The 12020-nt window shown below is 43.9% G+C and overlaps 1 protein-coding gene across 4 annotated transcripts in view; it reads right to left on the reverse strand.

Moving 5' to 3' along the window:
* The window catches only part of LOC119953674 (transducin-like enhancer protein 1), a 187872-nt gene that overhangs the window by 147148 nt on the left and 28704 nt on the right, over window positions 1-12020 (reverse strand). For all 4 annotated transcript variants that reach the window (XM_038778186.1, XM_038778185.1, XM_038778183.1 and 1 more), the window contains exon 4: window positions 7690-7734. In XM_038778186.1, coding sequence (XP_038634114.1) covers window positions 7690-7734 — 45 coding nt within the window. The remainder of the gene's footprint in view (window positions 1-7689; window positions 7735-12020) is intronic.

Raw genomic sequence — 12020 nt, forward strand, 5'->3', positions numbered from 1 at the left:
AATTATTAAGGTCACGCAGTTAAGAGCTCATACTAGCTTCATGCTTCATTTAAGGTTCTGATAGCCCACTAAAATGATCATTTAAGGAACTTTAAAGTTCCCATCAAATTACCACTGCAGCTTCAATGATACAATAGGGAGCATTAAAGTACTCCCAGTGTTCATAATAATCACCATTAAAAAAAGTTGACAAATATTTTAATATGCAGTATGAAAACACAATGAATAATTAAGTTGTCATACAAAATAGCTGTTCCACTCATTCAAAATTTCAATAGATCCCATGCTGAACAACGGGGCCACTGCCTAGTTCGATTTGCGATCAGCACATGCAGCCCAAGGCATTATGTACACAGGTTGTGGCATTCTAAATCACCAATCTGGAGGTTTTAGCCAAGTGGCGACTCGAGATTATAAATTTTACCTTCACGCCTAGTTTCTCCATGGAAACAAAAAGATATCAAATATGCGGCAGCACCTTTACAACATCATAATTCCACAAAATGCTTTACAACCAACACCTTTGACAGATCACAACTTTTGTTAATGGTTTTTTTTTTAATTTAGAGTACCCAATTCTTTTTTTTTCAACTAAGGGGCAATTTAGCATGGCCAATCCACTTACCCTGCACATCTTTGGATTGTGGGGGTGAATCCCACGCAGACACGGGGAGAATGTGCAAACTCCACACAGACAGTGACCCAGGGCCGGATTCAAACCCGGGTCCTCGGTGCCATGAGGCAGCAATGCTAACCATTGTGCTGCCCAGCGACTTTGTTAAGCAGGTAACCCATCAACCAATTTTGCACCCAGCCAATTCCCACAAAGAGTAACATGATAAAATGACCAGGTTTTTTTGTGATGTTACTTGAGGAATAACTTCTCAACTAGTGATGTGGAGATGCTGGCGTTGGACTGGGGTGGGCACAGTAAGAAGTCTCACAACACCAGGTTAAAGTCCAACAGGTTTGTTTCAAATCACTAGCTTTCGGAGCGCAGCTCCTTCCTCAGGTGACCTCTTCATTCACCCGAGGAAGGGGCAGTGCTCCGAAAGCTAGTGATTTGAAACAAACCTGTTGGACTTTAACTTGGTGTTGTAAGACTTCTTACTGATCTCGAATAGTGCCAAGGGTTCTCACAGATCTATCTGCAGGGTGTGATCGGGCAAAGAGAGAGAGTGCGCGAGAGCCACAGCTGACAAATATTCTTCGCAGCTTGCCGTTCCCCTCCCAACTCATCACTGCATTAAACCTTCTCCAACTCGCAGCTTTTAAGAATAATTCTTACAAGAAGTGATTAGCACTTTATAAAACTAGCTTTCTTCCCTCCCGAAACCCCCAGCGAGTAAAAACACAGCAAAACGTCAACACCTGAAATTATTCCACAGGGAGTTGTCACCCAAGAGGATTATCCGATGGGAAGACAGCGAGTAGCTAAGGCTTAAAATGCCCGGAGATTAGAAGAACGAGGGGGGCGATCTATTTGAAACACTCAGGGGCTTGATCAAATGTTTCTCCTGGCTGGGGAGTCTAGAACACGGGGTCGCAGTCATTGCAAGAAGTCAACCCTCGAGGATGGAGAGGAGGAGAACTTAAGGGTCGTGCAGTGCAATTCTCTACCCCCGGAGGCAGTGGATGTTCAGCTGTTGAGTATATTCAAGACAGAAGTTGATAAATTTTTGGATACTGAAGAGAATGGAATAGTAATTGATCCGTGGGCCGAGGTAGGAACTAGGCAGGCTGCTTGATCAAGAATGAGGCAGCTTTCACTGGACATTCACAGCAGAGGACACGAGATAAAATTACAAGGGGAAGCTGGCTAGAGTTTCCCCCCTCTCACACATTTTGTGCAAAATCCAACAGTAGCACCAGGTGAGCTCAGGGCAGATTAGCGAGTGAAACTGAAGACATTCTCACTCCACGACTTTGCTCCACAAAGGTCATAGGTGATAGGTCACAGCTCTCAGGTGAAGCTTGGCAAGCAAGTTTGTAAAAGCACAATTAAATAAGAAAATAAATTATACAAACAAATGCAAGATACTGTAAATTTAAACCTGGAGGATGCAGCAATTTCGAGGAACAGATTCCTCTGTGTGATACTCGAAGCTGAGCAGGCACTGCAGTTGCTGCATCCACCCAGTCTGCAAGGTAACCTTTATTCATGAACATGGTTCTGCCTGCACTCATTTCCCAATGCTCCAGCAAGTTCAAACCACATATGCAAAATATTACACCAAATACCCTGGGCAATTGGCACAGTCGGGTCACTGACAACAAGTGTCACATTAGCTTTATTTAGATGAAAAGGAAATTTGAATAGTTGGCCTGAGGTGGGTTGGAATGAGTCACTACAGAACTGTTGAGCATCGTGTCACCCTTTTTAAAAAATAAATTTAGTGTCCCCAATTAAGGGGCAATTTAGCGTGGCCAATCCCTGAACCTGCACATCTTTGGGCTGTGGGGGCGAGACCCACACAGAGACGGGGAGAATGTGCAAACTCCACACGGACAGTGGCCCGGGGCTGGGATCGAACCCGGGCCCTCAGTGCCGCGAGGCAGCAGTGCTAACCACTGCACCGCCGTGTGTCACCCTATTTAAGAAAAAGGTCATCAGCAGTCTGCTGGAAAGCCAAGCATAAAACCTCAATTGAAGACCTAATCAAAGCCCTGTGTAATATGACTGGAGACAGTATTATACTAATGGAGGTGCTGTGTTAGAGGGGACAGAAGCTGCAGCTCCCTGTTGCTGTGAACATTTGATAATCCCCAAGGCGCTATTTGAACAGGGAGTTGTCATTTGGTCAACATTCTGACCTTAAGATGACTAGGAACAGAATATTCAGCTGCTCAGCTCGGTTTACGGAATTCCAACAGTTCAAAAAGTGGCACATTTTGCCCGAGACAACCCGATACTGCAGCAAAGTGATCCAACTGCGATACCGCATCAAGGCACGAGACAATAAGGTACTAAAATAAAGGTCGTTCCTTTTTGGAAAAAAAAGGGGAGATTATAAATGTTAAGAATGTGACTTGTGGGCAGCACGGTGGCACAGTGGTTAGCACTGCAGCCTCACAGCGCCGAGGGCCCAGGTTCGATCCCGGCTCTGGGTCACTGTCCGTGTGGAGTTTGCACATTCTCCCCGTGTCTGCGTGGGTTTCACCCCCACAACCCAAAGATGTGCAGGGTAGGTGGATTGGTCACGCTCCTTAATTGTAAAAAATTAATTGGATGCTCTAAATTTAAAAAAGAACGCAACTTGTTTCTTTTCAAAAATCCTTTTTTTTTTCATCACTTTGACGTTTAATGATCAAATATGCCTATTTCAATGCCGCTCTCAAATTAATTTTTTGAGAAAAAAAAAGGAAGAGGATCCATCCAAAGGAAGCTCCTCAGGGAAGCACATTGGTGACCGCATCCTAAACAGCATCGACGCTTCAAAAAGTAACATTCCATCGGCTGTGAAGCATTTTGGGTTGTCCTGCGATTGTGAAATAAGCAGGTTGTCTTTCAATGATCCCTCGCTGCGGCTGGGTGCTCACCTCCAACATCACACTGTTGCTGGACTCAGCAACCACGGCATTATTTAAAAAATTCATTCATGGGCTGTGGGTGTCGCTGGCTGGGCCCACATAACTCACCCAAACCCTAGCTGCCCAGGAGTTGATTGGTTTATTGTCACATGTGCCGAAGTACAGTGAAAAGTATTTTTCTGCGGCCAAGGGAACGTACACAAAAGAATAATCAACAACGTACATTGACAAATTGTAGATTGACAGTAGTGATTGGTTACAAGGGCCAAAGCAAATACATGAGCATGGGTAGCATAAGGAATAATGTTCTTACACATTATCAAAGAAATAGCTGTACAATTAACAGTACAGTACAGTTAACCAGCTCTTGCATAAAAGGAAAAACTTGAAACTTACGATCTATATCTGCTACTAATTCCAATTAAGCAACCCAATACAGTTCAAATGCCACTTATAAATAAAGTTAACTGGCGGCACGGTGGCGCAGTGGGTTAGCACTGCTGCCTCACGGCGCCGAGGTCCCAGGTTCGATCCCGGCCCTGGGTCACTGTCCGTGTGGAGTTTGCACATTCTCCCCGTGTCTGCGTGGGTTTCGCCCCCACAACCCAAAGATGTGCAGGGTAGGTGGATTGGTCACGCTCCTTAATTGTAAAAAATTAATTGGATGCTCTAAATTTAAAAAAGAATGCAACTTGTTTCTTTTCAAAAATCCATTTTTTTTGCATCGCTTTGACGTTTAATGATCAAATATGCCTATTTCAATGCCGCTCTCAAATTAATTTTTTGAGAAAAAAAAAGGAAGAGGATCCATCCAAAGGAAGCTCCTCAGGGAAGCACATTGGTGACCGCATCCTAAACAGCATCGACACTTCAAAAAGTAACATTCCATCGGCTGTGAAGCATTTTGGGTTGTCCTGCGATTGTGAAATAAGCAGGTTGTCTTTCAATGATCCCTCGCTGCGGCTGGGTACTCACCCCCAACATCGCACTGTTGCTGGACTCAGCAACCACGGCATTATTTAAAAAATTCATTCATGGGCTGAGGGTGTCGCTGGCTGGGCCCACATAACTCACCCAAACCCTAGCTGCCCAGGAGTTGATTGGTTTATTGTCACATGTGCCGAAGTACAGTGAAAAGTATTTTTCTGCGGCCAAGGGAACGTACACAAAAGAATAATCAACAACGTACATTGACAAATTGTAGATTGACAGTAGTGATTGGTTACAAGGGCCAAAGCAAATACATGAGCATGGGCAGCATAAGGAATAATGTTCTTACACATTATCAAAGAAATAGCTGTACAATTAACAGTACAGTACAGTTAACCAGCTCTTGCATAAAAGGAAAAACTTGAAACTTACGATCTATATCTGCTACTAATTCCAATTAAGCAACCCAATACAGTTCAAATGCCACTTATAAATAAAGTTAACTGGCGGCACGGTGGCGCAGTGGGTTAGCACTGCTGCCTCACGGCGCCGAGGTCCCAGGTTCGATCCCGGCCCTGGGTCACTGTCCGTGTGGAGTTTGCACATTCCCCCCGTGTTTGCATGGGTTTCGCCCCCACAACCCAAAAAGATGTGCAGAATAGGTGAATTGGCCACGCTAAATTGCCCCTTAATTGGAAAAAAATGAATTGGGTACTCTAAATTTATAAAAAAATAAATAAATAAATACATAACAAAATAAAGTTAACAAGACATGCTACTTGCTTATCTTTGTAGATACTTTTAGAGAGAGAGACACTTTCAAGAGCAGATCCATCACACATCTGTCTTGTTAGACTTGAATCACCGAGTCTCTACAGTGCAGAAGGAAGCCATTCGGCCCATCACGTCTGCACCAACCCTCAAAAAAGAGCATTTTACTTAGGTCCACTGCCCCACTTACCCCTATCCCTGTAACCTGATCTGCCCATCCCAGGACACTAAGGGGCAATTTAGCATGGTTAATGCAGCTAAACTGCACATCGTTCGACTGTGGGAAACCAGAGCACCTGGGAGGAAACCCACACAGATACAGGGAGTATGTGCAAACTCCACACAGACAAGGCCAGAATTGAACCCGGATCCCTGGGGCTGTGAGGCAGGAGGGCTAACCACTGTGCCACCCTGGCAAACAGCAAACGTCTGTTCAACTTAAAATCTTATAACAGACTGCCAAACCACAGACAGACCTGGCTCCTCCCATTAATTACATCATTTGTATCCCACTAAGTTCCATGACCTGCTTAGCTAGGACTAAATACAACCTTCATAAATTATCTACAATCCAGTGAATCATGCAAAATATAAAGAGTGTTCCATTAGCCCTTTATCTGTAACCAAATAAGTGGTTGGAATGAATGCATACCTCATCTTTTATGACACTCTAATTACAGCTATAATGTCTCTTGTGTGTTTTAAACCAGGGTTTTTAAATCAATCTAATATATTACAATTCCTACATTCATCACACTGATGAACAAAAAAAGATCTGGGAAGTCAATCCATTACATTCTGATTTGGAAGAAAGAACAGAGCCAAAACAGCTGATGTTGCCAAGAGGCATGTGGAAAGGAATACCTGGTTCCTCTGGTTGGAGGCATTTTTTTTTTCAGGAAAAACCTGAATAAACAATTCAAACTGACAGTAGAATACATACTGGACTAAGAACAACAGTCAGGGCAGAGTAACTAGTTTTACATTGCTCTAGCAAAGCCATGATGCAAAAATATCTTCGCGGAGAAACAAAATTGGATTGGGAAATAGGAGGATTAACAATGAAATAGAACATAGAACATAGAACGATACAGCACAGTACAGGCCCTTCGGCCCTCGATGTTGCACCGACATGGAAAAAAAAACTAAAGGCCATCTAACCTACACTATGCCCTTATCATCCATATGCTTATCCAATAAACTTTTAAATGCCCTCAATGTTGGCGAGAAATCTGGGAGTAGCGTGGAGGTGCAGTGGTTAGCACTGCTGCATTATGGCGTCAAGGTCCCAGGTTCGATCCCTGCCCCGGGTCAACTGTCCGTATGGAGTTTGCACATTCCCCAGTGTCTGCGTGGGTCTCACCCCAACATCCTAAAAAGATGTGCAGGGCAGGTGAATTGGCCACACTAAATTGCCCCCTAATTGGAAAAATATATAATTGGGTACTCTAAATTTATTTTTAAAAATTACAAGTTTGCAAACTCAAAAATACTGGACAATTGAGAGCTTGATTGAATCCAAGAGGACAGAGATGCACATGCCCAGCATGCTGAAAGATCATTATTTGTGACAATTACCAAAAAATGGCATCAGGTTTCTTACAAAATTGGTACTCTGCAGTAAATTAAATAAACCAGAAGTTCCCTGGTTCGATTCCGGAATGTGCCAAAACTGATCGCAGGTAAGGTAGAGGAAGAATGTTGAGAGGAGGGGGTGAGAAATGAAGATATTTGCACTATGTACTGTCATCTTCTCAGGAGCTGCAGGCATGGATCCTTCTCCTCCCCTGTATCCAGGGACCCTTCCCTTGCTGGATGCAATGGCTGTCTAGGGAACCGATTATGCACAGCACAGACTAATAATACTCATCATACTGACGCACGCCGCAAGAATGGTGATGGTAAGTAGGAGGAGATACAGAGAAACCATCCTCCCCAACAACAGAGAAGGGAGAATGCCAGAAAGCACAAGGAAATGGTCAGTCCACTAGACAGCCAAAAGCGAAACAGGACAGGCATGCACTTTTCACATGAACTCAAACCATTATATAAATAAAATTACATTTCACAATCAAACCGCCCTGGTAGAAAACAAGTTTCTTTCACCACCTTCCCCCTCAGGTTAAGGGCCTGCTGACGGCAATTTACAGGCCTCTCTCACTTCCACACACCCCACTCCTTTCCTCTTTAACCCAAGTCCCTTCCATCTGTTCCACAATTACCAGAAAAACTGTTTCCTATCATTACAAAAACACAATTCTTCCACAATGAATGTGAAACAGCCATCTGCCAACATCTAGACCTTATAGGCCAAGCTATGGGGGAGGAATTGCAAAACCAAATACTGATTTATATGCATACTACCCACATACTTGGTTTCGTGTGTGAACTGCAGATGACAGGCAATTATTCCATTCATTAACCTCATCAAAGGCTTTCATTTCCTCTCGTACTTACTTGTTTATGCATCTCAAGATTGAGGCCATATGACATCTCATAGTACTGAAATAAAACAAAACCACACATTAGCAAAGCAACAAACATTCAAAATGCAAGCCACAGAAACCGGTTTAATGCAACACAAGGGGGTAATCTACAAATCTTGAAATGGAAAGATTTCAACCCCTGGTCAACCCATTTAATTCCGTAAATACCAGGCGAGTTCAGTGACATTACCTCTTATCTCAAATTTGCATAAGTCAACATTTATACCCAAACTGGGAGGTGAACATAAATAAGTTTTGGGGCCTCACGGTAGCATGGTGGTTAGCATCAATGCTTCACAGCTCCAGGGTCCCAGGTTCGATTCCTGGCTGGGTCACTGTCTGTGTGGAGTCTGCACGTCCTCCCCGTGTGCGCGTGGGTTTCCTCCGGGTGCTCCGGTTTCCTCCCACAGTCCAAAGATGTGCGGGTTAGGTCGATTGGCCATGCTAAATTGCCCGTAGTGTAAGGTTAATGGGGGGATTGTTGGGTTACGGGTATACTGGTTACGTGGGTTTAAGTGGGGTGATCATTGTTCGGCACAACATCGAGGGCCGAAGGGCCTGTTCTGTGCTGTACTGTTCTATGTTCTATGTTCTAAGTGTGGTTAAGGAATTGTCTTGAGGAGCCACGCCATATTGGGGTTCAGTTCAGTTCCAGCAAACCTTTGAATTTGGGATCAGGGATTTTGGGAGTTATAAAAGAATGTTTTGGGCACAGTTTTGGGATTTTCTCTTGTAATCAAACTAGGGTTGCCAACTGCGATTAAATGTGCTCTTGGAGGTTACATCACATGACTCGACCCCCGTGCTCCAGCAGCTACAGCATGGCCAATATGCCAATCCTTGGGATGTATTGCCTTCCTATGCCAAGCAGAATACCAAAAGACCCTACCCAATTGGATGATGCTGAACGGACAGCCAAACTACCCCCCCACCCGCCATTTTCAATATTTTTAGATCTGGTGAAGAGAAAAACGGTCACAAAATAAATGTTTTTAATGTCCCCAGAATCTTTCTCCAGGATTGCACACAGCAGCGTCCTGGAGATTTACCTTCAATCCCTAGACAATCCTAATCCAAACATCTATACCCCTACCACTCAAACTCCTATCTCACACTCGCTTGTCAATAATGGACAACAACAACAACGACCCAAGGGCGGTTTCCTTCACCCGCTGTGCCCCACTCTCTCTGCAGCCACTATGGTGGGTGAGGAAGTAACAGCTGGGGTCTCAAACCCAGGATCTTTGTGCTTCCAATTTACCCACTGAGCCTGAACTGATGGGCAATCCCAAAAATACACATTGATAAGTATTCTCGTTCTGTGCTCACTGATGTCACAAAGCTAAATGAGAGCGTTTTGACACGTCCCGACAGCACAAAGCACACAGGCACGCAAAAATTGGATTGTCCCATCTTGGTGAAGTGCAGCCAGACTGTAGGTGATGGAGAGGGCCAAGCAATTATTTCAAACATTTGCTTCCCTGAAACAGCCCACTTCTGTACAAGTTCTAGAGTCACGCTTTAAAAAAAAAAATCTAAATTCTTCAAAAATAAAACCTTCGAAATGCCAGGCTTGTGTTTCAGAAGTTTGTGGATGAACCGTATCCCAAGGGTGCTGCCATTTGCCTCAAGAACAAGGTCAAATTAAAGGCATGTCCAGTTAAGAAAGAAAGAGTCTGTTTCGGATTATCACAGCCTCAAAGTTCAATCCAATGTCCCCAAGAGGTCCTTCATTTAAACAGTCCCAAGTACCAAGAGAACAATTTTCACAATAGGTTATTATTTTATCCAAGCTTATTGTTTGTGGCTCCTATGCTGAGCAACATTAATTGTCTCGCCTTTTTTCACCACCTGCAAGAGTTATCTAGCTTAATTGTTTGATACGCTACTACGAATCACATCACCGAATGATCAAACTCTGACACACAATTGAATTTAAAAACCTTATTTTCACAGGGAGCACTCACGTCTACAAAAAGACACCAAAAAATTTTACAAATCAGTCACGATCTCACTGAATGGTGGAACGTATTTGAGCATCTGGATGTCTACTCCTGTTCCTATCTTTCAAGAAATCATGAACTTGAAAGTGTTATACAGGAAAACGTAGCATAATTCTTCCCAATGAACGACCAATCAACAATTTTTAAAAATTGGCCCAGACAAGCCCATTAGCCAGAACACCAAGAATTCAGGGCAGCATAGTAGCACAGTGGTTAGCACTGATGCCTCACAGTGCCGAGGACCCAGGTTCCATCCCCACCCCAGGTCACTGTCCGTATGGAGTCGGCGCATTCTTCCCGTGTCTGCGTGGGTCTCACCCCCACAACCCAAAAGATGAGCATGGTAGGGGGATTGGCCACATCAAATTGCCTCTTAATTGGAAAAAAACTTGGGTACTATAAATTTTCTAAAACAACAAGTGGTTCTGCTCCTTTTCTCAAACAACTTTATTTCACTTTAACAGACTCTGCACAAAACTCTCTCATCACATCAGTTGACACAAAGGCCACCTGAAGGCCACTTTACATATCAGTGTCAATTATTAGATACTTAGCATAAACGAGACAACTAATTGGAATGTCTCTTAACCCGTTATTTAACAAGAACTCCTTACTCTTCTCCTGAAACAGAAACAAGGACATGGAACCCTTGTGCACGAGAAGGGGCAGAGTTTCCACTTTGCACTAGTTTTCAGAAGTCAACACAAACTAATTTGCATAATTAAATACAAATCTTCTTTGGACCAATGTAAAGGGGCTGCATGTCCCTCACATTTTCTTAACATATTTAGGATTGGTAACTCTGGTGGAGATTTAGCAATAAAGCCTATCCGATTTTAAGTAATTGAAACATATTCACTTAATTTATTTGTGTGCACTAGTGAATTTCTCAGTAAGTTAATGTCTTTTTACTATATATATTTTAAAACTTTAATTCCCAGGCATCTAAAAAAGCTAAAAAGTTGAGGACCTTCTTGAAAGGTCACAAATAGCAAAAACAGTAGAAACTTTGTCACACTAAACAAAATGATTTGGGGGCCTGGTAGTTTAGTGGGAAGGGCCAGAGGGTGCAACCAGCACGGGAATTGCAGACACAATTTACACTGGGGGTTATTTGCATGTGAACATTCGCTCTGCTGTGTCCAAATTACACTGGCAAGCATGACCTAGCAAAAGCTCCCACAGGAGGTTTATTAAATGGGCAGCACATCCAACAAAGTAGCGTTTTCTTCAGTGGCACTGGAGCGTCTGCCTTGATTATGAGCACACTGGAGGGGGACTTGAACAAGTTGCAAGAATGCCTCCTACTGGGCCAAGTAGACATCAAAACAAATTCATTTGGAGCTATAACTTCTAGCTGCAGATCACCAATTGGAAACTGAACCAATGGCTGTTTTGTAACCAACTCAGGTATACTTCCATCTATCTCAATATTGCATTACTCCAATTTTAGGGCTAGACATTCAATCACAAATACATGGATCCCAAGGCACCAAAGACCGTACGGCAAACATCGATCTTAAGAGCAAGAGCCTGCTTCTCCATTCGGACTCCACTTTCCTGTCTGCCTGCCCCCCCCCCCCCCCCCCACCACCCCCACTCTTCCCCCCCCCCCCCCCCCCTCCCCCCCCCTCACTCGACTACCTTGTCTATCAAAACTCTATCCAACTCAGCCATGGAATGAATTCAATGACCCAGCTTCCACTGCTTTCGGAGGGGAGCACAATTCCACAAACCAATCACCCTCAAGAGAGAAAAAAAATCTCCTCAGCTCGGTCTTAAAAGAAGGGAAGATCCCTTATTTTAGAAACCCTCGTCGGTATATACCCTATTCAGTCCCCCAAACATCTTGCATGTTTCAACAAGATCACCTAACGGGCAAAGTTCAATCCTTCTTCACAAGATAGGCCGCAATGCTGGCAGCAAGTCAAAGAGGCAGACATTTGGGCAAGTGACTAAACGCTAGGGTCAAAGGGGTAGGTTCAAGCAGCTTCGTAAAGGTACAGGCGCAGAGAGGTCTGTGGAGGGAATTCCAGAGCTCACGGCCTAGATGGCTGAAGGGTCAAATGAGGGGTGGGGAGGGGGTAAGAAGTCGTGGCTGAGCGCAAGAGGCCAGATTCAGAGTAATGCAAGCTTCTCAGAGCATTAACAGGGCTGCAGGAGGTTGCAAAGATTAAAAAAAGGTGCGAGGGCCATGAAAGAATTCAAAGTTTCCTTTCTAATCCCCACTGCACGCCAGTTATCCTATCGGGAATCCAGTCAGTTTCCAGGGAATTAGCATATTTTCTACAGCAGCCTC

Source organism: Scyliorhinus canicula, chromosome 18, assembly GCF_902713615.1.
Source record: "Scyliorhinus canicula chromosome 18, sScyCan1.1, whole genome shotgun sequence".
NCBI lineage: Eukaryota > Metazoa > Chordata > Chondrichthyes > Carcharhiniformes > Scyliorhinidae > Scyliorhinus > Scyliorhinus canicula.